General features: G+C 36.5%; 1 protein-coding gene across 2 annotated transcripts in view; it reads left to right on the forward strand.

Annotated features, from left to right (window-relative positions):
* The window catches only part of LOC116729561 (metabotropic glutamate receptor 4-like), a 189,970-nt gene that overhangs the window by 43,191 nt on the left and 120,766 nt on the right, over nt 1-26,013 (forward strand). For both annotated transcript variants that reach the window (XM_032578302.1, XM_032578229.1), the window contains exon 2: nt 24,016-25,008. In XM_032578302.1, coding sequence (XP_032434193.1) covers nt 24,475-25,008 — 534 coding nt within the window. In that variant the 5' untranslated portion in view covers nt 24,016-24,474. The remainder of the gene's footprint in view (nt 1-24,015; nt 25,009-26,013) is intronic.

Consider the following 26,013-nt stretch of genomic DNA (forward strand, 5'->3'; position numbering starts at 1 on the left):
ATGTTTGAGTTGTACTTGAGATAATCTTTTCACTTAAGTTCTGGGTCTGAATGTGTCTATAAATGATCGTCTCCAACTTTATACAAATGTAATAGATACAAGACAAAGGTTCATCTATTTTAGTCAGAGCAATGCTGTGGTTCTTTCATTTGATGCACATAATGTCCTTTGAGAAATGTGTATTTTCCTGATTCTGTTTGTTCCCTGTGAAAACCCTTCTCACTCCCCAATCCACCTCACACATACACAGGCATAACGTCACACAAACATTTCTTTAAATGTAGATACATTCAGGGGGTGAGCTTTTACACTGACTCAGTGCCTAATCAACATCTAGGGAGAGAGTTCTGGCTCATTAGACAGGCTCTTTGTGCCGGCATTAATAATGCAGAGGCAATGTGAGAGCCATGATGTGCTCAAAGACCTGCCATCTTGTTAATTCACCGTTAATCATGCAGGATAACACAACAACCTCGAGGGCTGTTGACCACTTCTCTTTAGGGTCTAGGGTCAGAAAAACCACCACTGCTTGGCTCAGACCATCTTTTAATCCACCGACTTATAATATAGTGGCACCTCATGCCCTCTGGTAATGGAAGCACTCACATGTAACATTTTATTTTTTGTGCAGTTAAGATTTGCTAATGAAGCCAGTCATGAATTAAATCACTTCATTATTTACATTCAACCTGCTTTTGTTTCAAACAACTGCTGCCTACTCTATAGTTACAAATGTTGTCATGTGACTTAAAAATAAACTGACATTTACAAAAGCTTTATTCCCTTTCTCTAATTTCCAAATGTATCATGTGCAGACAAAAGAAGGGTAAGAAGAAATCGTGAGTGTTAAGAAAGCGACCTGAATTAAGCTTGCCACAGTTTTCTTCTGCACCTACACAAGCATTAACACATTTTCTCTGAGCGCATTTCTCTCACTTGGGGATAGACAGCAAATTTGAAGGATTTTTGGACTTGCTTCAGTTCCTTTTTCCCCTCCCACCTGCTTCTTAAACTGAAATCAATGTTCCAGTCTTTTCAGCCTCTCTGAAGATTACCTCAACCAGAGGAGAGTTTACTATATCAGGATTCACCAGACTCGTATTTTGGTCTTGCAGTAGCAGCTACGGGATACTGCATTACTAACTCGACCTCCCTCAGGATGGATAATCCCGAGTAAACCCCTAGATTCTGTGATTAATGATAAGGTCTAGTAGTTGTGACCCTTGTTCCCTCACTGTGATGCCTTGTGTTGAGCCCAGGGAGCTTTGAAAGGCTTTTCATGGTGGGAACTTGTACAATTATACAAAAAACCCACTGGCAAACAGACAGGGTGTGAATTAGCACAGGGATTAGTGTGGAAAACATAGAGCAAGCAGGAGCAACAGTTTGACAGATTTTTGTTGCCTTTCAAATTCATTGAATCATTGTGTTAATTACTTAAAAGCTCTGATTGAAATAATACACTTACCATTAAATAATTGACATTCCATTTCACATCAATCTAGTTCCTCATGATTCAGTACCAGGTTTCAGTTTTTAACGGTGCATTGCCTTTGCACTCAGAGGCCAGATTTTCTGAGTTCCCAAAAAACATCAAGAGCAGCATTTGAATGGGAATTTCTATTAAGAATGTTGAAGCTCCTTAGATCAGAGCTTTGTTTCCAATGTGGCTGACACATTTATAGCATAAAGTAAAAGTTAAAAGTATTCAGCCATTCATTAGCATTTTTGATGGTTTGTATGTAAAATGATGGCCTTACTTGAGAACATATTGAACACACAAAAATTATTAGCTTGCTCTGCTCCCGTGTGCTGTACAAAAAGTAAAAGTAAATCTCACAGTTTTCTGATCTACAATGAGAACATTTTCAACTTTGCTGTGATGTCATTCCCAGCTCCTTTCTCCGACTTCTGAGAAAAATCAAACAATGAATCCGACCTGGAATTGTCAAAGTGTGGAACCTCTTAGGAATGACTCTCTTTTATTGGTGTTCTTTATCCTTTTATTTTTTGACAGTGGAATAGTTCATTGCAAAACTAACATTTAGTCTTCTATAGTTTCAAGTCTTTTGTGTATCACACAATTATAAACTTTTATTTTGCTTCGTGCAGTTATAGGTCTAGTTACCATAGGTGACTTTGTCCAAATCATGTTAATGCTTCCTCAAAGATGACTGAACATATTACATACAACACCATTTTGCATTTCTATTGACACTAGTAAAAAAAAGAATAATCCCAGAAATTAGGTAAATTTGAAAGAACTTTCTGGGTCCCGACTTTTTTAAATACCCTTTAATTTGATTCAAATTAAACTTCATGTATCGTTTTCTCTTGGTGGAAAAAGTGGACTGAAATAAAAAAAGACATTTGGAGTCAAAAGTTTGAGAATCACTAGTTAAGAGTAAAGTCCAACATTGAAGGTTATAAGTACCACTCCACAGTCAAAATCAAATGTGTAGTGCTATTGATGTAAACAAGTAAGCAGCCATTAATTATGTGGATCATGTTGTGGTTGAAAACTTCAAACCAATTTTTTTGTGGAATGTTTATTCTTTGTCAATGCTGCCAAATATTTTTTAAAAATAAAATGTTTTTAGCCTCTCCATCTGCAAACTGTGTGTTTTAGTGAGAGAATATTAGCTTAATAAAATATTTCAGTGTTGACAAAGAATTCGAGCAATGATGTCTAACAAATTACATCAACTTGACTACAAAGCTAATTAAAAATGAATCAATTTTTATCATGTTTTCATTCTCAACAATAGATTGTTTGGCAGAAATAGATCTAACCCAGTTACAAATGCTGCAAGCACATTCCTTTGAACGTTTTTTTTTTTTTTTTCAAGGTTTTACTTTCAGACTTGGTGAAAGCAGCGAGTCAAAGGCCAATAGTCCAGTAAGGCTTCTCAGTGACAAACAGATAAAGCACAAGGTCACTCTACAGCCTCCAGCTGTTATGGTGCGCAACTATGAGAATGTGCGGCAAGGCGTAGCTGAAAACCCATGTATTCATAAAGTAGAAAAACTTTATCTTTCGAAATAAAATGAAGCCATTAAGTGATTAACTGTAAAAAGAAAATAAGCACTATTAGACTTGACAATATTTTACTCTTAAAGTACATTTCTAATTGAGGATGCAAATATAAAATCTATGGCAGATGCTAGTACTAACCTAAATACTCCACATGTTGTTTTATGATATGTTTTTGATACTTGGTAGTAAACCACTTTTCACTTTAGGGTCATTGTTTTGCTTATTCTTATAATATCCCTGCACATTTTTCCTTTCATCCTTCCAATATTGCATAGAAAATTTGCCAGTACCATATTTACAGCCCAGGACTATAACAATCTGAGCTTCAGACTTGACAGTTGGTATAGGGTTGATGTACAGTGCCATTCCCCCTTCTTAGGTTGTGTTTGCAGTGACATCCAAGGAGTTCACATTTGGTCTTATCTGACCTTATTGCATTCTCACAGTATCTTGGTGACTTTTCCAAAAATTCATGTACAAACTTTAAACAAGCTGAGTTTTCAGCTCATTCGAGACCATGGAGGTTTGGTGCATTATTTATTGTTTTACATAAGATCTGTACTCGATAATTCCAAGTCTTTCTAAAACTCTCTTTGACTTGTTGAGAAATCTGTTCTGCAAATTCTTGGACTATTATGTCAGACATCTTTAGAGGAACTTCTGATCATAGATGAAATACTGCTTAGACTACTCTCCTTAGTGAATAAAAAAAGACTTTTCATAGACCACCACAGACTGCCAGTGGAAATATTAATTTCCACTTGAAATATTAAGCAGGATAATTTCCTAAAAATGGATAGATGACGTTTTATTTTTTTTGTCATGTTTTTACTTTACATTATCACAGATAGCTTAATTATCAATTTATTATTGGTGTGGTTTAATTTTGATAATATTGGCATATGGTGTGGATTTTATACCAACAGCCTTGTCACTTAGAAAAAGATGAACAGGTTTAATGCTTATGTCCTTACTGTATCATTCTTTTCAGTGATTCGCAATCAAGTGAGCATAAAGCAAGCGAGATCTGAATCAGACAAATGATGCCTGTTGCCGGATTGACATCACCTATTCATAGCATTGTGAAATTTTAAATGTTACAATAAAAACCATGCTTTTAAAAGTTAGATTTTTAAATATTTAATTTGGAAGACTTTAAAATTTGCAACCTCCACCAGGAACCAAAAAATATGGTTTTAGCACAGGAAATTGGAATTCCACAGAAAATATCTCAGAATATTTCAGTTTCTGAGATAGCTTCATTGACCTAAAACCAAGAAACTAACATTACCTCAGCATAACCAGAAATGTCAATTTACACAGCATCCAAATGAAGCTGAATGAGTCATTTATTTTCCACCCAAATCTGGTAACGCATTGAGGCATTAAAATGTTCACCCAAGTCTCTTTAGATTTCACCAAAGTCTGGCGTATTCTAATAAAGCCTATGTCATTTCAATGCTTATTTGCTATAAAATGGAAAAACATTAACATGCTACTTGTTTCAAGTGTCATCATTTCACTCTTGAGCAGCTAATCTACTAAATGCGTTGAGTTCGCTGCAGAGTTGGACCAGAAAGCAGCAGCGCACTGAATCTGTTTCAAACACACTGAAGATTAACACACAGACAGCACCTGATGGGCTTAGCAATCAGCTCCTCATCCTCTCATCCAGAACCAAATGATAAGTTCATCACAAGAAGACAAAAGCACTGCAGGGCTGATCTTTAGCTCTGAACCAGTCAGTATACAGCTGTCTTACACTTTACAAAGTTAGACAAATCTTTTACATTCTTCTTTACACTCTGTCTTAAAATCCGCTCAGATAAATCCCAGCAGTCCAATCAGACACCTATTCCCACTGAGGAGCAGCAAGTTAATGACCCTGTTTCTCATTTGGACTCGTTCCTGTTTTTTCTCCGGTGTTGAGTGTGAATGCTTAATCTCCAGGGGAAGCTGTCAGCAGCATGATGAATGTGGCCTGTAGTCTGGCTCTCAAAACCTGCATTAATTTTTAAGCACAATTACTTGAACACATTTTTTTAAACTCGGCAATGGAAGATGATTGTTGAGGTGCACATAAATCCTGGCAACTCATACAGGGGGACACCAGAAAAGGAATTGTTAAAATGTGGAAATTAATTTGGAATGAGAGCAATAGACATAAGTTCTTTTCACGTTTTGTCGTGATTTCCAAGCTACAAATAGAGATATGGCAGGGCTACAGTCCTGCACAACTGTGAGCTGTGGTTTGCAGTTAGTGTACTATTTATGGACTGTCTCATGTCCTTTGATCAGAGAATTAACAAGGCTCTTGAAAGGAACAATTATCGGGTCCCACAGTTCACTTAAATGACTGCCTTCCGCAAAGTTTGCTTGGTTCTGTGCTAAACATTGAGGTTGTAAGTATTTCACTGTCTGCTGTGGAGAATCCACTGAAAGAGACTGAGGGGAGAGATAAAGAAAGCTAAGGAGGCTATGATAGAGCAGCAATGGGTGAATAATTAATTTGGTTGTGTAATTGTACAAAGCCGAGATGCACATAACAAGCCTGTAAATATAGATCCTGCAAGCAGGGAGCGAGAAACAGAGAAGAGAAATAATTTCAACATTCAAGTCTATCAAATGGCCTTGATTTTGAGGAGACCTTCATTTTATCCCTGAGAAAATAATGTTGGGCAGCCAAAGACCTAGAAGTTTTGACACCATGTTTTAAGAGCTATTCCGGAAGAGCCCTGGAATCAAACATGCTTCCTGCTGAAAGTCACAAAGGAGCCACAAGACTAAGCCCAGAGAGTCTTCTGGGGGAGCATATCAACTGAGAAGACATACTTTTTATCTTGCTGCAGTCAGAGTCGGAGAACAATGAGTCATCTCTGTGCTTTAGCGTTGTTTGCTCTCTTTGATTTCATTTATCAAGCTGACAATGTACAAAAAGACCCAGTAAGAACATCTAGCTCTTCTTATGTTTCATGTTGTTATAAAAATGAGTTTTACGAACATTTGCAAAAATGGAGAGTTTTCCTTCTGGGACAAAACAAACAAAATATAAAATTTCACTAAACTGATACAACAGTAATTGCACAATGTGTGCATTTTTTCTCCAGTCACTAAAGGATTTAAACTTGAATTAAACTTTTCTCTGTCAATTAATAAGTTTGCATACACTTATTAAAATTTAAATTCAAAAATACTTTATTGATCCCAGAGGAAAATTAAATAATAATTATTGGAAACTAGAAACTTGTACCAATACAATAGCTAATAACTGGGCACATTGGGTGACCAAATATTGCTCAGTTTAAAATCCACAGCAAACCTAAACTTTTTGTTACTGTTTTATTTTAATTAAAGAAACAGTTGTTGTATCATCATTCCAATATGGAAAAAAAGCTTAGATACACCATTAAAAATTCTAATTTATCAATGTCCATGTATATAAAAAAGTTTGACTGAAGTTCTGGATTGCTGTCTACATTTTTTGTATAAGAAATGTTATGATTTTCCTGATGCATAGCCATTGTGCTACTTCTAGTCTCTTGTGCGCTTTTGCAAAAGCAAGTTTCTTTATGACCCTCCCCTCAGATAGTGATATTTTTTGGCCAAGAAGCCTTGCAGTAAGAGGAATTAGATCAGAGTCCATTGTAGCCAGACTTTCCTCAGCTGGAGAATCGTCTCAGTGGCTCAAGAGTCCTGTACCGGGTTTTGTTTTGCCTCTGATGGTTCCACACCATGGTTTTCAAAAGTTGTTTACTGCATCTTTAAACAAATATGAAAAAATTCAACAAAGGAATTATTTTCATTGATATGCTTTTGTATCTTACTGGGAATGGTGGTGAAAACCATGCTGGACCTTTTTTGAGTTTATCAAATTATGGTATAATGGCACCAGAATTTCATCATATACATTTTTCAGCTAAATATATATTTATTGCCTACAGTTTTAATTATAACAATATTTCTATTTTTTTAGTTTTAATTGAGCACAATAATATATCACTTTGGTATTCTAATTTTTTAAAATAACCCTGCTATAATGAGCTAATGTTAGCTGAGTGATTGAGCTTTCTCTGCCAGGGTAGTGCCTGCAGCTGCACGGCTACAAAACAGAACTGTGTCATTCCTGGCAATTGTAAACCAGTGTTACCTTCAAAAGAGTCAGGGGTGATGTTTTAACTTCCCAAAACATCACTGTGTTTTTTATGACTAAAATTGTAAATTGCCTCTACTTGTATAACACTTTATCAAGTCCCAAAGACTCCAAAGTGCTGTACTCTATATTCAGGCATTTTTCTATTCATGCACAAATTCAGATGCTGATGGTGATAAGCTACAATGAAATTTAAAAAATCTTATTAAAGCTTATGGCTAATTGATTGTCCATCACTACATATCATTTGAAACTTAACACTTTCAATATATTTGGATCATTGTTGTTGATTCAAATCTGAACAGTCAGAGAGCTGATGCTTCTCTTTCCTCAAACAGCCTCTGCACCAGAGCAGAAACGTCCAAGGGATATCAGCAAAAAGGTCTTGTGAAGGACCTGATGCAAAATTTTCAACACATTCACTATCGACTTTAAACATTTGATGAACTGGTAACTTGTTCTTACAAAGATTTGGGTCCATTTGAACTCAGTTTTATGATATAGTTACCAAGCCAGTAAAGCAAAAACATTAAAACAGAACAGCAGAATTGACCTGCGGGGATCAAAACTACCTCTCTAATGGCTTATTGGACATGTCTGCCAAGAATCACAGAATACCACTTGCAGCAGAAAAAAAAAAAGAAAAATCTGATTTAATAAATTGTGCTGGCAGTCCAATAGGCAATGATGCAAAGCTTACAATCCAATACCCTTTGATTCACAGCTTTTGTTCCAGTGTTTAACTCTCAGTTTGTCTCCTCTTGGCAGAAACATAATGTGTTTTTTCAGCCACAATGCAGCTGCCCAGCATGCACATTTTACAAGAAGGGTATATATATTTTAAAAAATCTTTAGTCTAGGGATTTAATCCATGTCATCAGACCGAGTGCTGAGCAGATACCCTTTTGAAGCTGGATATAGCCCACTAAGAGGAGATGAATGGTAAAAAGAGGAGATTTCACTCTTGGCAGATAGCAGAAAGCTCATGTCCCTTCTCAAGTTCTTTAGAAATGATCTGGCTACGACATAGAAATGGTAGTGTAAGAGGAGCAATGTCCTTAAAAAGAAACTGGTTTTATGCCTAAGACTCTTTATAGAGGCACAGGAGTGACAACAAGGTTTTCAGACACATTTGTACTCCACTATGCCCTGCAGGAACTCTTTCAACTCCATTGTTAGAGGGCAGCTATTGTACTCAACACTGCATCACAAAATAATTCAATCCATGAGAAAATCAAGGCCAACAAAGTCTTAGCATAATAAAAGTACTGTAGAAAGCACCCCAGCTCAAGAAAAAGCTATAAAAACACACTTTATGATTCTTTGCATTAATTTTTAAGTTGGTTTATCTTAGAGTGCCTTACAGTTAAGTTTAGGGTGGGAAACTGGCTTAGCTTAACAAATACTTTAACATTTTAAAACTACAGCTAAGACTCAATTTTGTTTAATATGGTTCTTTCATTCAAAAAGGGAGGAGAAAATCATTCTTCTAACATAACAAAATTCTGCCTCCCACAGTTTGACTCCATACCCATGTTGCGCAGAGATCAATCAATTAATCCATTACAGATACTCCTGACATCAGCTAGTCCATAGCAAGTAGCAGGTTTCTTGCATGCTACAGTAATGTCTAGATTTGCAAAATAAACATTTTCTAAGATAGTAGGTTTAAATTCACCTGTAACAACAGGCCAACAAGTTAAATCTATGTAAAAGGGGGCAGTTTTATGACAGAGTCAAACAACTTATGCATTTTAGATGAACAAATACACAGGTGGGTTCAAATTTATTCATTACCTTTAACTTGGTTTTTGACTGAATGTAATCTATAGATTTATATGTAATTTATTTCAGTAATGTCAAGAAAAGCTTTGCACTGATTCTTAAAAATGTGAATAATGTCCGACATTAACTTTTTGTTAAATTACAAAAAAGAAATAAAAAAACATAAATAAAACACCAACCCGTTTCAAAACATACAACCTTACATTTGTACTTCATATTTCTTAGTTGAATAAAAACTTTCCATTTAAATCCACCAGAGGTATAAATAATTTGGGTTTCACTATAGCTGCTTTATATCCATAACCAATGCTGATCAACATGCCAGCAACACAAACACTCACTTGATATTTGAACCGCATGTTTAAGGCTCTTATTGTGAAGGTTTGAAGTTGAGAGTATTCACTTGGTGAGGCATACTTTGTCTCTTTGACTGTCTTAATGGGGCATTAGTCGCTTCTCTCCAGGCTGACTGTTTAAAAACGCACCCACAGTCTCAGCTCATTTGTTGTATTGATCCAGCTGATAAAATGCAAACACTTCTCACTCTGTTTCAGGCAAAGAACATTTTTATGGTTATTTTAGTAGTTTTGCCAAATGTAAGCAGAACCATCGATTAAATGCCACTAGTCAAGTTATTCTGGCAGGCTGGTAAACACAGAAAGCAGATCATTCTGCAAAGAGCAAATGTCTAGTTAAAAGTCAACTGATTTCGCATTGGCTTGAGGGACAGAGAGTAGAGGTGACCAGTAGAGGCTAAGGACTTAAACTAAAAATCATTGTTAGAGGTGTTTGAATGCATCAAGGAGTTCTATGTTTCTTTTGAGTAAGCAAAGCTCTTGAAGTTTGAGTTTTGACAGGTCTCAGGAAAAATCCAGACCAGTTTATCACATGTTATACAAGACAGAGTAAAAATATGGACTCAAGACCAATACCCATCTCAAGAGAAACGACACTACTGAGAAACAACTACCAATAACTACCTTGAGAATAAGGGTAGTGCCTCTTATTACAGTGGGGTTTAGGATGGAAGATGGTTTCTCATGTGGTTTACTCAAGATTGTGATCCCAAGATTTGACTGTTACAAGTAAAATTCAAACTCATCAAAGCAAGCAATAGTTTCCAGTTTGTTATTATCTAGTTGTGGCGAGCCACGTGCAAAATGAAGTTTCAATTTGCTGTTTTTGCTGACAGGAGTGGCACTGAGTGTGGTCTTCTTCTGCTGTGGCTCTTCTACTTCAAGGTTCAATGTGTGTTTACGAATAGGTTTTAACTAGTGGTTATTTTAACTACTAATCCATTTCCGTAATCTCAGGCCAATCTTATTAGTCTCGAGGAATATTTACTTCTTTTTGGGCTATTTAAACTAAATTGTCTTCATCTTCTCTAGTTGCCTACATGCTTGAAAGGTCATGCCTAAACACAATTTGAGGGAAATTCTCCTCCAATCTAATTACTTATTTTATCAAGCAAAATACTTGTATTTTCCAGACATCTCCCAGCAGAGGTCCATTGTTTCACACACATGAAATAAATCACTCTGCAAAAGCCATTGTTTCAGGCCATAACATAGACTGTGTGCCATTTTCCGAGCCAAATGTAATTGGTGTGGAAATGACACCCACTTGGTACAAGCTGCACTGTATCAGTGGCGTTTGGTGCCCATTCTATGCTCCCTGAATGAATCACCTATCAGGAAATGATGAATTGTTTTTCCTGTCCAAAATAACACCACTGAAAAAAAAGAACTTCCAATGTTGAAGAGGAAAATTCAGATATAGATTCAAATCCCTGTATTACATGTACTTTATTAGGAAAGAAATCATGTGTTACATTGCAGGAAAAATATAGTAACAAGGGTTTTATTATCTTTAAAATGTACAACTTCGCTGCCCTTATACCTTAAACATTTATCAACATGTAAAAACTTTATAAACCAATAATAAGCAGTGGTAGTGCATGTAGCAGCGTACACACTCAATGGAGTTGATCTATATTTCTTTTTTGGAATCATTTATTGTTTCACAGCACAATGTGAAGGTTTCTCAACATGGCAACATATCACTACTGGTAATTTTAAAGCTACTGTTTCATATCCTTCCATGAGAGGGAAAACATGTTACATGCTTAAGGATCTTTTACAGAAAAATAACATTTTTGCCAGTTTTTCTAAGTCATGTGTGTTTGTTTTGATGCACTCCTGTTGTACAAATTATTGCATGAATTGCTGAATTCAACAATTCACTGAAGTGAGTAGTTGTACAACACTCAGAGATGTGAAGACTAAGAAGACCTTTTAAAAATAGTTTTGACCAAAACATTACTTCTTTAATCTGTCATCTAATATTTTGTCCTTAACCTGGACATCATTCTGTCATCTAATATTATAGATCTGATTTTCAGCACCTTTCAAACAATTGCAACATGAAGTCTTTGCTGCCCTGATTTTTCTGTGCTGATTTAAAATAAATGTTTGTTTTAAATCAGCACATTAGCAGCAGAAGCAATGATACATCACTTTATTATGTACGGATTCTCCAGGGACTATTTTAGAGCACATGTTACCCTTGTTCTCCTTTTTTATCTTCCAATATATTGATGGTTCTGAGTACTAGTGGAAAAAGTACACTTCACTTGTGTTTCCACATCCTTATGTATAGCAATGCACAGCTGAAGCGACTGGTGTTGTTCTTATATTAAAAATTCCACTTTATCCATTCAAGCGTGCCTCAACATTGAAACCCTCTTTTGACAGGGTGGCAGCAACCAGAAGGATGCAGTATTCATAGCTTCTGTCTCCAAGAGAGCAGATAAGCTGGAGCTATACTTAGAAGCTCAATTTGTGATGTGAAATATGTGATTCCAACAGATTTGTCTTTGCCCCATCCCTATTGTTACCACAGAGGGAGGTGCACTTGGTGAATTTGCTTTTTGTCACAAAACCATCTCCTCTGTTCACGCTGAAATGTGCTAAGCTCTTATTCAGCTATTACTTGACTATTAGGGTGTCATTTTTGGAGAGTGATTTATGTGATTCAGAGAGGGCTTTCCATGGCAGCTGCCACACAGCCCTTCTTCATTTGTTAACTATTGAGTGGATATATTTTCATATATGTCATTAGGTTAAATACATGTCCCATTTATTTAGTTGGAATATGAAGTGAATGACGCACGTAGCTCTTACAGTGGAAATAAATGTTTCAAAACTGCCATTCAGAATAGTAGAGTACTACAGGGCAATTGTAACTGCTTTATATTTCTATATGTTCACTCAGCTGGTTTGAGACTCAGACCAATCAAGAGTAAAATAGCCGAAGTACAAAATGTTTTTGATTTATTAAGTTTTTAAGCTTCTAAGTGGTAGTCATTTTGCTCTATGTATGAACAAAATAAGTAATTTTAATGTGTTTCTTTCTAAGGTTGTGTGCAAACTTGACTCTAACTTTGGTGGAGGTGTGTGTCTAGCTGTGTGCCTCCTGATTAAATATACTGGCACTCATCTATTCACTTCACCTGGCTGAATGAACATAGGATGGGGTGAGCTTGCTAGTGCACTTTCCTGTTGAATGTGTGAAATGGAATCACACAAACATGGGAAACTCAAATGGATCTGTAGTGTCTATTGTCAAACTCATGTTTTCAGCCTTTAGCATCACTGTAATCAAAGATAGTAAAATATTGTCACAATGTAACTTATTAGATTTTTTTGCTAAATACTCTGCTTTCCAAAAAGGTTGCTGGAGTTTTGAGAATGATAAGATATTATTTTATTGGTGCCCATATTCCAGCAGCTCAAGCAGAGGTAAATCACACAAAAAGCATAAATTAAAAGGCTTTAAACAGTTACCTGTTTTTCATTTAGTCTAAATGCAGATTAGTGCGACCTGGAGGCTAAAGCTAATGGTTTGAGAGGAGATCGGATCAATTTGGACTTCTGCTGTCTGAAAACTCCTTAAATCCCATGTTTCTGTGATTTTTTTTTTTTTTTTTGCTTATTACATTTATTTAATTTTATACCAGGTTTTTACTGACTGAAATACTTCCAGTCAGTATTTCTCTGACTGGAAATACTGTACTTGTTCTGAGTACAGATTTCCCCCAGGAAGCTCAGTCTACTTATTTTATGTGAAAATAAATCTATCACTATGTCTTAAGAATTCACAAAGTAGCCGTAATTGTAATTTTTTTTTTGTAAAAAATTACAAAGCCGTTTTGTTTTATAGAGGGTTTTTTTAAGATTGTAGATGTTGTCTTTTTGCCTTGGTCCTCTCTGAGCTTTAGCTTCAGCCTATTGATCCAACTAATCTGGATTTATAGTAAAGGAAAACCCCCAGACATCTATCTATGGCAGGCAGGATATCGCCTGTTTGAAGGTTTTAATAAAATCTCAGTTTAAGAATCCCAAACTATCCCTTTATGTTATTTTTCCAACAAATTATGAACAAATATATTTTATCTTTCGAGGTTGATAAAAGTTTCCCTCTGAAAGCAGTTTTTTAAAAAGCATGACACAAACTTACACTGATGCATATTTACATCAGTTTATGTACTTTTAGCAATATTTGCACTCAACTGTCCATGCAGTTTACTTTGTGCTTGGTTTAAATTCTCCTTTACCCGTGTATATTTTGACATTAGGAAGTTCAGAAAATTAACTACTATATATAAAAACTGTCAGATTTGTGATCTTCAGATTTCATGATAAAATGAATTAATAGAGAACCTCCACAATAGTCCAAAGGGAATTCTTATTTAATTTTATACTTTCACCTTCCTCCTTGCAGGACATATTTGAACTGCACCAGTCCTGACATATAAGACAAAGTAATATTGTTAATTGGAATACAATTAACATTATTGTGTCTGTGTACAATATTTTGCTTATTACAAAATATATTGTAAAATATATGGTGTTATTTACAAAAGTCTACAGCCTAGTTTTCAGTAAAAAAAGAAAAGAAAAATACTGCAGCTGAACCTGCATTCTGTCCACTTCCTGTGTCTGTCTCATTTGGCACATTTAGGACAGTCTGATTACAGCGTTTGCTGTGCTTGGCTGTCTACCAGCAAAGCTCAAATGGTTCTTTTTGTGTGCTGATGTTGTAAACTGTAGTACAACATGAAAAATTAGTAGAAGCAAAGTGGGACACACACAAAGGCTCAGCTAGCATATTTTCTTGTTTAATGCCTTGCTGCTTCTTGTGCGCAAGTCTTTTATCTCTCTTTGTTAAAAAACAAACCAGGCTTGAATTAGAACAAAAGAAAGCACTAAGACAAACGTCACGTCATTATTCTGCTTTTATAAGCCTATAATTGCACATGTGCTAGCTGAATGTCGAAGGCTTTGGCCATGAATAATTCACATTTTTGCACACATGCAGGAATTAAAACTGCATGCGTTTTGCATCTTGTAACCAACAATCTGCTTTAAGGATATTAAACTTTGCATCTGGCTAACTCTTTAGAAGTGGGGTTCTTAAAGAACCATTAAGGTTTGCTTGTTGCAACACATTTTATAGAATTTGCATCCATTCATATTGGACATCAAAAAATATAATGATGTCTGGGATGCTACTCAATAACATCAATAGGATTAGAGATGTACAGTGCTCATACCCCTTTGAAATTGTATCATTTTTCCACTTTTCAAACACAAACCTTTATGTATTTCAGGGGGATATCATTTGATTGACAAACTAAAAGTATAACTTAATTGTAAAATGTCAAGGAAAAGCATATCTTTTCTAATAAAAAGTAAATATTTTCTTATTTCCAAATAGAAGGAGAACAGTGTTGGATTTGTCCCCTGAGTCAACACTTTATACCCACATCTTGCATTTACAGCTGAAAGTCTCTAAATCTCTGCAAGCTTTGACTGACAATTTATTCCATTCCTCTCTTGTAAAATAGCTCAAGCTTAGGTAAATATAAATGGAGAGCATCATCCACTTTCAAGGTTTGCTGCTGATTCACAGAATATAGATTCAAACATTCCCTTGGCCATTCAAACCCTAAAATATGCTTCCATCTAAACTCTCCCAATGTGCCGTTAGTTGTGTCTTTAGGATCTAACATTTTGTGGGAAATCAGCCTTAGCCACTGGTTCCAGTCTTTCGCAACAGGTTTCCTTTCGGATTAAATCTGCAGTTAGCTCCGTACAATCTATTTTCTAGTCTGACAAGATTTCCCACACTATGTTGTTTCCACCACTATGTTTCACAGTGAGAGTGTTGTGTTCGAGGTATTAGTTTTACAATACACATGACATTTTGCATGCAAACCAAAAAGTTCTGTACTGATCTCATATCACCAACACACAGAAACAGAACTTTAAAGGTAATCGTTTTTGAGGGACTTAAGAATACTGTGCGATGAGAAAATCACACCAAACATTTTTACATACATTGTGCATAATAAAGACAATGTTGATGTGCTTGTCTATCTTTAATCTTGAAATTAAGCAGATATGAGATGCTTAAATAGCTGGTATGTCCTATTTTGCAGTTTCAACCTCAGTGGTTCAGTTCTACCTCCCGTGTCAAAGTCGAGCTGTGACAGACTGTTAATGGAATCTGCTTTTGCATGAAGAAACTGTTAATTAGTGAATAAGAATCTGATCCAATATGCACAGCTGGTGGAGATAGCTAATAGACAGTGTCCTGGAGAGGCAGTGAACCTTAATATAGAAAAGGGAGGTGCCTGATCTTTGTTACAGAGTTTGGACAAATACAGATTGCCTGGTTTATAGCTCTGCTATGCATATAATGAAGCTTCCAGCACTCTCTGTTTCTTACAAGCACACCATGTACCCCTGCATTTTTATTGTAACTTTGTTTTACTTTTTAACTTTATCATAAATAAGAAGATTTCATGCAGAATTAATAATACACCGACGCAGATTATGATGCAACTGCTTAATTTCCAGTCTCCTCAAAAGTGCATCAGAGGCTGTTTAGCTTCACTGTGAGGTAGAGTTACAGAGGCAGCACAGACACCGCATGAAATGAAAGTGCAATAAAGTACAAATCCAGTGAATGCAATGTGACAAACATACACTTCAAAACATTTTAAAACATTTGAGAAAATGAGAAAATTGTTGTAAGGCAGAGTTGTCAGTAAAACAATAAAATGCTTATCTAGTTTTACACAACTGTCTATCATCACCATTGTGATGTTACTTTATCTGTAATGTGAAGTTTCATTTTTGTAAGTCTTTATGAGAGCCGTAAATCCACAATATTTTAGAGACACAAGGATACTAAGGTGTACGTAAACTGTTTTCTTCCCAAATACTGTATGTGGTGAGTCAATGCTTTCAGCGGGTCTGTCATTTCTTGGCATTGAAGAGAGTCTTTTTCGACAGGTCTTTATTGTGCAGAAACAATAGTCACACTCATCAGTTTGACGTCAGTAATAATTAAGCTCTTACTCTTTTTGTATTGCAGCAGAGACTCACACACTAAATATTAGTCACATAAAATAATGACACAGTGGAAACTGATCTTTTTATTTCTCTCTGAATTAAACTCTGAGACCCTTAAAGTAATACAAAAATACAGTTAAACATTGACACATTGTGTACTTCTTGCTACGCTTTTTTTCTGTCTTGAGTTATTCCCCCCCCCCCCCCCCCCCCCCCACTAATCTTTTGCAGAAATTGTGCTTATTTATAACTAATCCGCAAAAGAGAATGTGTTAGAAAAGAAATATAATGTTGGCTGGATTACATTTTCTGTCAGTATGAAGAGGAATTACAGATACTGAAAATGGGAACTGGCACACATTCATTTAATGCAAAATATATTAGAAAAAAATTCTTTGTTGCTTCAGAGAATTACTCATGATCGTGTGTCCTATCACCGATGGGTATTAATTAGGATGTGGGAAAGATAATCACCAAAAAACATCTGGACCAGCTGCAAAACGTTCACAAGGGCTGGTTTGAGATTCTTACGCGATAACTCAGTAAATATAGCTAGTATTTTGGTGTTTAGATGTTAGCTAGATATGATTTATTTTTAATTAAATCTAAAAAGCCACAGATATACCTAGAGCTGTTAATCAACAAATTACATCATAAAAAGTTCCATTCCATTATCTATACTCGCTGATCCTTGCAAGGCAGAGGGTGCTGGTGCCTATCTCCAGCGGTCACCAGTCCATTGCAGGGCAACACATATACACACAGGACAAACAACCATGCACACACACAAAGGCATACCTATGGACATTGGACAATTTAGAGAGTCATGTTTTTGGACAGTGACAGAATCCATATATGCAGAATGACCACAGGGCAGGATTTGAACCTGGGTTTTCTTGCTGCAAACAGCTGCTCCACTGTGCAGATTAAATATTATTGTAATACTAATAATTTTGATTTGATACATAAATAATAAACATTTAACAGTGCTCTTCATGTGCAAATTTGTCAAAATATATGTTTTAGTTGTGTTCTGCATGGATCAATCAGGCATTACATTATGACCACTGACAGATGAAATCACTGTTATTTTTCCATCCTCTTTGCACCTTTTGGTGAGCAGGATGTGGTAGACTGCAGGTGTATCGTTTTACTTATAAGCTAATGCTTTACAAGAAAGAAAGCAAGAAATTTGAGTGAGTTGAGTTTACCAAAATATTAATGACCAGACAAGTGAATCAGAATATCTTCAATACATCAGCTACATAAGGATCGTTGTATACCTCTTGCACCCTTCAATAGAACAATGTTTTCTAGTGGGACCCATGTTTTGACAAGTCATGGGTGTTTCGCAAGAAAAAAGGGAACCAGCACATTGTTAGACCTCATCAGTGTATAGTATCACAACTCTAAGCTGATAGGTGGTTAATAAGTAAGGTTCTCTGTTGAGGTAGTCAGCCAACAGTTGGCTGCTGAATACACGTGCAGTGGAGGAGGTGTCAATAAGCTTCTTTCTGCCACCTGGCAGGCAGTGTGCAGCAACAGATGAAATACTCTGTGCTCCATAAAGCAACTGAAAACTACATTCTGACATTGGTAACAGGTCCATGACTGTTCAGCACACCTAACTAAAACTACAGATTTACTTTGATCATAAGCTGTGTATCTTAGCTGGGGGCATTATTGTTTATTTATTAGTAAACCTTTCCCTAAGGCACTGTTCTCTAAAGGCTTACATGGACTTGAAACAAGATGTATTGCTGTGAAGGTATTTTTTAGCTGTTCAAAATCAGAGAATAGTACATTAAGTGAATATGTTTGTTGCCAGTGAGGTGTGTAAGAAGCAGCTCTAGGAGACAGGATTGTTTTTCTCAGAATCTCCACAGCTTAAAAAATGCTTCCTTGCCATAAACATCATGCAGAAAAGAATAAATACCAAACCTCTGGCTGGAAAAAACACAAAAGCCTGCTTACATCCGACCAGAGCACAGGCATGTGGGCATTGTAACGCTCCATCAACTGAGGACTTTATCTCATTCTCTTCTGTGATCATATTGGCCTTTAGGGCCTAAGTATCTCCTCTGCTGAAGCATGGCGGCCAAAACAGCAGCTCCCCAATGGATTAGGACGTCACTGTCAGACAAAAGCCTTGCTCCGCTCTGATGGGCTTATTAGTGGAATGCATGTCATTGCAGGGCTTTGCAGTGATGGCACGATCTGAAACTGACTTTGTGTGTCTCTCTGTATTTCTTTGCAGATTGAATAATACGTGCCATCATCACATAATAAGGCTCAAGAACAAATTCAGCATATTTATGACAGAGTTATTTATCATTAACTTTGCTCAAGTGTAAGAGGATAATCTAGCAATCATATGACTGCTAGATATTAAGCTAATATCAAATTCATGGTGACACAATAAACTCAGAAATTTGAGGCACTTTCATTTCTTTGTGTACATTTCAAATAAAATCATTCACGAAGTGCAAGAACAAGATTTTGTGCTTGCTTCATAGTCTATGATGCTTTTTCTTTCAAACTAAGTGATGTGCAGCCTGTGCAATGGTAAAGCAGGGCTTAGTTTGAAATTTAAAACAAACAAAATTCTTTTTATAGAAAGGCAGCTCTTGTGTCTTGGCTGTGTTTTCACAGAAACAGTCTGGCATTGTGGGAGTTTGGTTGTCACTTTTGGCTCAGTGGTTGTTGGCCGACTTGAAGCTGTCAAATTATTCAGAATAAACACTTCCTTCTTGGTGATCTTTGAATATTTGGCAGACAAAATGTAACAGTGTACAATTTTCTTTAGATCGCTAACATTTATTTTATCATGAGAAGCTTCTGCTTTTTGTTGGGGCTTCATTCAAATGACAAACTCTTAATAATACTAAGAAAAAATGTTTCAATCAATGATTTTAGAAAAAAAGAGACTTTGGAAGAGAGGTCTGGGCACTCACTGACATTAAGTATGAAAGGAGTTTTTATCAGCATCCACTTAAGACAAAAATATTTATATGAATAAAAATAATTACTACCTTGCATCCCCTACAGTTTACTTCAAACAAATTATTTAAATTACATAGATACAAAGCCTTATTTCGTTGTCAGGGAACTCTATTCTGGAGTAGAAGTATAACACTGTCATCCGTCTGTGTGGTAGTGCTCACAGCAGCAGGGGACTGAGTGAAGAGGAAACTGGAGCACCTCCTCACAGTAAGGGGAGCCAGTACAGTATCTGTGTTGATTTCACTATTCCCCCATCTCCCCTTTCCCCCGTCCCTCCAACTCTCCGCTCTCTGCAGACAGCTGATGTTTATCTGCTCTGCCCATCTGGGCCTTGTGACTGAACATCTGGTAAAGATGCCACTCTGTATGCAGTGTTCTGCAACTAATGACAGTAAAGGGGCAACTCTGTCCACCCCTTCAAAATAGTCAGAGAGGCTGAAAGGACTTCATCCTAAGATGTCAATGCTTGTTATGTGGGACTACTTCCACATTTCCAGAATACAGGCCTTCAGATGCATTGTCTATGGCTATTGATTAGGTTCTCTTTAAGAGTTCCTTGCATGCATCTTGCAAACCCTCATCACTCTGTGTAAAATATTGCACAAAACAAGGATGTGCTCAAGTATCCCCTTTCTAGTACTGTAGTTTTTGTAATATTATCTTCAGCCCAGCCATGTTACTATGGATTTTTTTGAGCAAGACTAAAAAAAATATATATAAGGTCATCACAACTCAAAGATGCTATATATAGTGGACTATATATAGCGTCCACTATATATAGTGGCACTATTGGGAAATTGGACAAAATAATTTGTAAATGTTGCAACAATTGCCTAATAATAAAGTTGTGTGATCTTATGCCATGATATGTGAATATACTGTCTTCACTATTGAAGATTTATTCACCTTAGAGTACCAAATGCTTGAAGTTGCTCCTATTGATGGTAGGTTGACCCACTTTCAAATTAATTCAGGGTATAATTTATTACACCACTTAGGTCGACTCAGACTTTGTATAGAAAATTGAACTTTGAGCCCGATTATCCACCAAGAACTCTCTCTTTAAATATATTTTAGAAAAGACACATTCTCTCACTGCATGTTAAACCGCTGCCGCGAGACACCATGACTATTTTTTTTTACTTTTTTAGTATCAATTAATAAAAAGCTTTATGTAACCATCAATAACATGCAGTTGAACCATTTTGAAATGCTGAGGCTCCACTGTTATTTGTTCACATACACAATAGCACAAATAGCGACTCAGTCAACAACATTGCAGCATCTCAAAGCATTTGGTGAATGCAGAAGACTTGAAGTTCAAACAGAGCATCAGAATGGGGAAGAAAAAGGGATTTCAGTCATTTTGAATGTGGCAAGGTTGTTGGTGCCAGATGGGCTAGTCTGATTGTTTCAGAAAATGTTGACACTTGGATTTTCACACTATCTCTTAGGTTTACAAGAGAATATAATGTAATTGACATTATTGTGTGAATAAAAAATGCTTTGTTGATGCAGAAAGTTAGATGAGAATGAGCAGAGTGGTTTAACAGCAACAGCAGCTCTGAAAATAACAAAAGTAATATGAATACTATCAATGTGTCAAACCTAGATCTAGTAGAGCTAGAGCAGTAGAAAAATCCTCCATGAATTACTACTGTTACTAAGAATAGAAGACAAGAGAATAATTTTTCACAAGATTACCAAAACTGGTTCAGTGTGTCCTGATTTGAGAAGCAATGTGCAGATGGTACAGGTAAAATCTGCTGTAAACAACATGAAAAGACGAATGTTCAGACGGGACGTTTCTAAGTTCATTTTATGCCCCTTGTTATCAGTTGAGCATCGCTTTAATACCTCAGCCTAACTGAGTATTGTTGCTGCTCCACCTTCTTATAGATTACACTTGCAGGTTAATAGACAATGTCACACACCTCAAATCATCTGAGACAGTTTTTATCAACATGACAATGAGTTTACTATACTTCAACATCATCCACACACACCAGATCTAAAATCAGCGCAGCACTATTCTATCATCTCAATATGTACAAAACATCTCTGAAGAATGTCTTAGACAGTGTTAAATCCATGGAATGAAGACTTGAGATTGCTCTCCCTGGTATTTACAGGGAATAACTAATAAACTAGCAAGTGGGTGTAGTTCAAGATATGTAATGAACAAGGCTTTTTTCATTCTTATGGCACCTGTCAAATACATGCTTTTTTAAATTGTGATTAAAAAACTGAAGTTGCTCCATGATCATTACTCTCCTTCTAAAATGTTTCTCAGTTTACTTTTAGTCTTTTCATTTCCAACAATATATTCGTAAATTTCTAGGTGATATGCATATCCTGTCCTTGTCTTCAATGGTGCTGATGGAATGAGAGACTGCTAGGCTTTCATCCATTATGAATGCTTTGTTTTAGGAGAGTGATTTCTGCAAGAGTGATATAAATATCTCCTTTTGGTTGTGAGAAGCAGCTCACGAAAGGATACTTTTTTGAGGAAACTTGTTGGCACTTTGTTTGGGCCTTTTTTCTTGAATTCAGTGTCCAAAGTTGAAGAAAGCAAAGACACATGAGTATGAGTAGTAGCAAATCTTTTTATGCCTCCACTTCAGAGGTCTAGTTGAACAAACGCACACTCAAGGTTATAGAAAAAAAAACAACCTTGCAATTAGGGAGTCCTTACAGCCAGTCAGAGTCTTTCTATCTTTATTAAAATAATTGCGAAATATCACAACTCCAAAGTGATGCGTTTGACAGCTGGTGCAATGTAGTGCAACATCCTGAACGAAATTGTGCCCCTTGTGTCCTCTGTTACCGGCCACACCACAGCAGGGGGATTGTATGTTAGCACACAGAGGTGAAGCCTGGCAGATGTGTGTTTGAATGTAATGGTCAATTAGGAAAGAAATGGATAGACACAGACTTTTCGCATTATATCCAGATCCATCATTGTTTTAGTGCGAAACTGCAAAGAACCCAGATGTACACGTAAACATGCATATTTAAGGTACTGTTTGCATATTTGAATGTGTGCACGCCTCGTAAAAGTATTCTCACACTTCTTACAAACCACAGACATTAATGTATCATTGCAATTTCATGTAATGCACAAACTGATGTAGCACATTGTCAGAGCATCTAACTGTAAACAATGGAGAGGAACTCCACAGGAAACATGTGACCTCCATTTGTCACAGAAATACAAGGATTGTTGTCTCAATCACTACTATTTGAGAGCCCTGATTTCCAGACTGCTTTTTGTGTCACAGCTTTATACAACTGAAATGTTATTTGCACCTCAATTATGTATTTATACCCATATAACATAGATTATGAAAGAAAAATATATCAGTGTCTGCTATTTAGACTCATATTTTTAAAGTTTCTCGATAACATCAGTTACAAACACAAAACAATGTTTTCTTAAAAAGTTTTTTTGCTTGCTGTTTCTTTTTAAACAACATTTTTGGATCTTTGGGTGTCTGATAATGTTAATTTCTGAGAGAAACAAAAGATGTACTACAAACACACATTTAGGTTGCTGTAAATGTGTTTCTGGGTCACATGACAAGTTTGGATGACATTCTTCTTGTGGATATTCTCCCTGTGCTCTGCAGCTAGGCCCCTTTCCATAAATGTGAAGTGTAAGTAAAGCCATACATGGGTTTTTTTTCAATTTCAAAAATGTCAAGTAAACATGGGACTTGTACTTAGGCCCAGGAGTGAATGTTTTGTGAAACCAACATTTGCTGCTGTAACTTGAACAAGTTTTTCAGGACTCTATTGGTTTGCACATCTAGAGACTTTTACCCATTTTTACTGGCAAAATAGCTCAAGCTCTCTCAGACAGTAATGAGAGCATCTTTGAACAATTTTTATGTCCTAACATTTTCTTGGTTGAATGTAAGGCTATATTTTTACAGGATTATTTTAAACAGAAGAATATATTTTCATCTAAATGGATTGAAGTTTGGTTTTGTGATACAGCAATGTTTAAGGGGTTGGAAAATGTTTGCAAAATATTGTAATTATGAAAAACTTGGGACCCATAACCACAAGTCGTCACAAGTAGAAAATGTACTTTTGACTAACAGAAGGTTATGTACACAGAGGAATGTTTTCTAAATTATCAGTGTTATATCCTGTTAATTTCATGCTGCACTTCATAATCTTTCGGTAAAAGACTCTGGAGACAAACCAGTGTGCAGTTATGACGCTTATGGATGTGTGCCAAGCAACAAATCATTTATGCTCAAGAAACATAGAAATAATTCAGTGCACTGCATTGAAAGCAGCCAAGGCATGGACACAATATAAAGCAGATTTCCTGTGCAGTGCTCTGGGTATTATTTCTGCTTTAAATTAAAGATTCAGAAAAAAAGACTCAGGCATTTGCTGCCACATGCCAGTGCACTGTGTAGTTCTGAATATGACTACAATTGAAAAAGAGAGCATGACAGAACAGCTTGTCTCACACCCATTTTGCAAGCAAACACATCTTAACAGGAACAATGTGAATGAAACTCCAGTTTCTCTCTCTCTTCTACCTATTCCCATAATTTACTGTCTGCTGTTTTCTTCATCGTGTCCCCCCTCTGTCTTTGCAGGAACCCAAAGTGGACGCCACTGTGACATTCTATCAGCTTGGCACACCAAGAAGAAAGCCAAACATAATTGTGTGCTCCGGGAAAAACCAGAGAAGAGAGGCAAGCTTCCCATCTTTGTTCTTGCCTTATGAGAGCAGTCTCTGTAGACTCTGCTTCAGCACACTCTGTACTGTTTAGTTGCTGCATGCATCCTCCACTCTCAGGTGCAAGCAAGGACTAAAACACAAAGAGAGAAGAAAAGAAAGTAGATAAACAGAGCGAAACGGCATAATTAGAGCTACTGACTTTGTGTCAAAGCAAGAAACCATGAGAAGAGACTTTTGAAGACAACTGCACTCTGAAAAGCATTGCAACTAACCTCCAGGACATTTTTATGTGTGTGTGGGATATATGTATGAACGCCTCTGTCATTTTCAAAGGAATTGAATTTGTATTTGAATGCAGATTTAGCCTTTCATTATGACTCTACAAGGAGGCTTTGGGACACTGTGGAACGGTTTCCACAGAAGGGTTTTCAGCTGGCTCTTACTTCTTTGTTGTTGTCGTTTGATCACCTCAGCAGCTAAGCCCAAAATGCCAGGCCACACACACCTCAACTCAATACGCATCGATGGAGACATATCTCTGGGTGGACTTTTCCCTGTCCATGCAAGAGGGAATGATGGCAAAGCCTGCGGAGAGCTAAAGAAGGAGAAAGGGATCCATAGGCTGGAGGCCATGTTGTTTGCCCTGGATCGTATTAATAACGACAATGAGCTGCTGCCTAATATTACTCTGGGGGCCCGCATCCTTGACACGTGCTCTCGGGACACCCATGCTCTGGAACAGTCGCTGACATTTGTCCAAGCATTGATTGAGAAGGACTCAACCGATGTGAAGTGTCTCAGCGGAGGGCCACCCATCATCACCAAGCCAGAGAGAGTGGTTGGAGTGATTGGTGCCTCCGCCAGCTCTGTGTCAATCATGGTAGCCAACATTTTGCGGCTATTTAAGGTCAGTTTTCTATTATTTAAGCCTTTTACTTTTTCAGTATTTTCTTGTGGTATTTTCAGTGCTGCATATGTAATTTACAGTGGGTTTTCACAACTTTATGAAAGCCTGTCTTTCATATAGGAATTAGCTGGTAACTGGAATTAGGCATTTTTTAACTTGATTGTTGACCACCCAGTTAGAAACTAAAATCACATTTCTAAGTGTGTCCATAAAGATCAGAAAGATCTTCGTTTTAGAAAGATCTTTTTTTATGAAATCTGAGGAAGTATATATAAAATGAATCTATAACACTTTAATGGTTTTTTTGTGCAATACTCTTTCAATATATTGATGCATTAAAATTATAATGGTATAATTTTTAAAGGTAGATCTTTAGTTTAAAAAAGCCAATATGTTTTAATACTTTTAATGTAGGTTTGAAATTGAATTTTCTGACAAAACATAATCTTTCTAGTCACACTCTCAAAAGCAGATATTCTTGACCCTGTATCTCTGATGATGTAGCATGTGTTACTACATTATTTGGGAGCTTGTCATTGTGACAGACATGAGGTGTTTTCTACATTTTTATTAGAAACGGGTGAATTCAATGGATGTTTGAGTGCTTATTGGTGACACATTGTGAAATAAAAACAACATAGTGAGTACTTTTACTACTAAAATAATTTAAGCAGGAAATTTTAGTGAGGAAAAGAAATACCCTGAATCTTTTCATTAAGACAGATAGATCAAAATGATGTCAAAGGTCAATACCAACAGAAGTTTATCAGGTAAGAAAATGGGTCCTTTTACAGAAGATATAACTTTTGATGTGTTTTATGTCAATGCAAAATGTCTGCTGATGTCTATAGATGTTTTATTTAACCCTACCACGGTCAGTGTGACACGCAGGGGGAGCATGTCACAATGGGACACTGAAGCTGTGAGGTGGGAGTCTGGGGGGTTCCTGTTAGACTGTCAGTTCCCAAAATCATGTGAGAAAAAAAACATACTTGTAAAAGCTTC

This window comes from Xiphophorus hellerii, chromosome 1 (assembly GCF_003331165.1).
Source record: "Xiphophorus hellerii strain 12219 chromosome 1, Xiphophorus_hellerii-4.1, whole genome shotgun sequence".
Taxonomy (NCBI): Eukaryota; Metazoa; Chordata; class Actinopteri; order Cyprinodontiformes; family Poeciliidae; genus Xiphophorus; species Xiphophorus hellerii.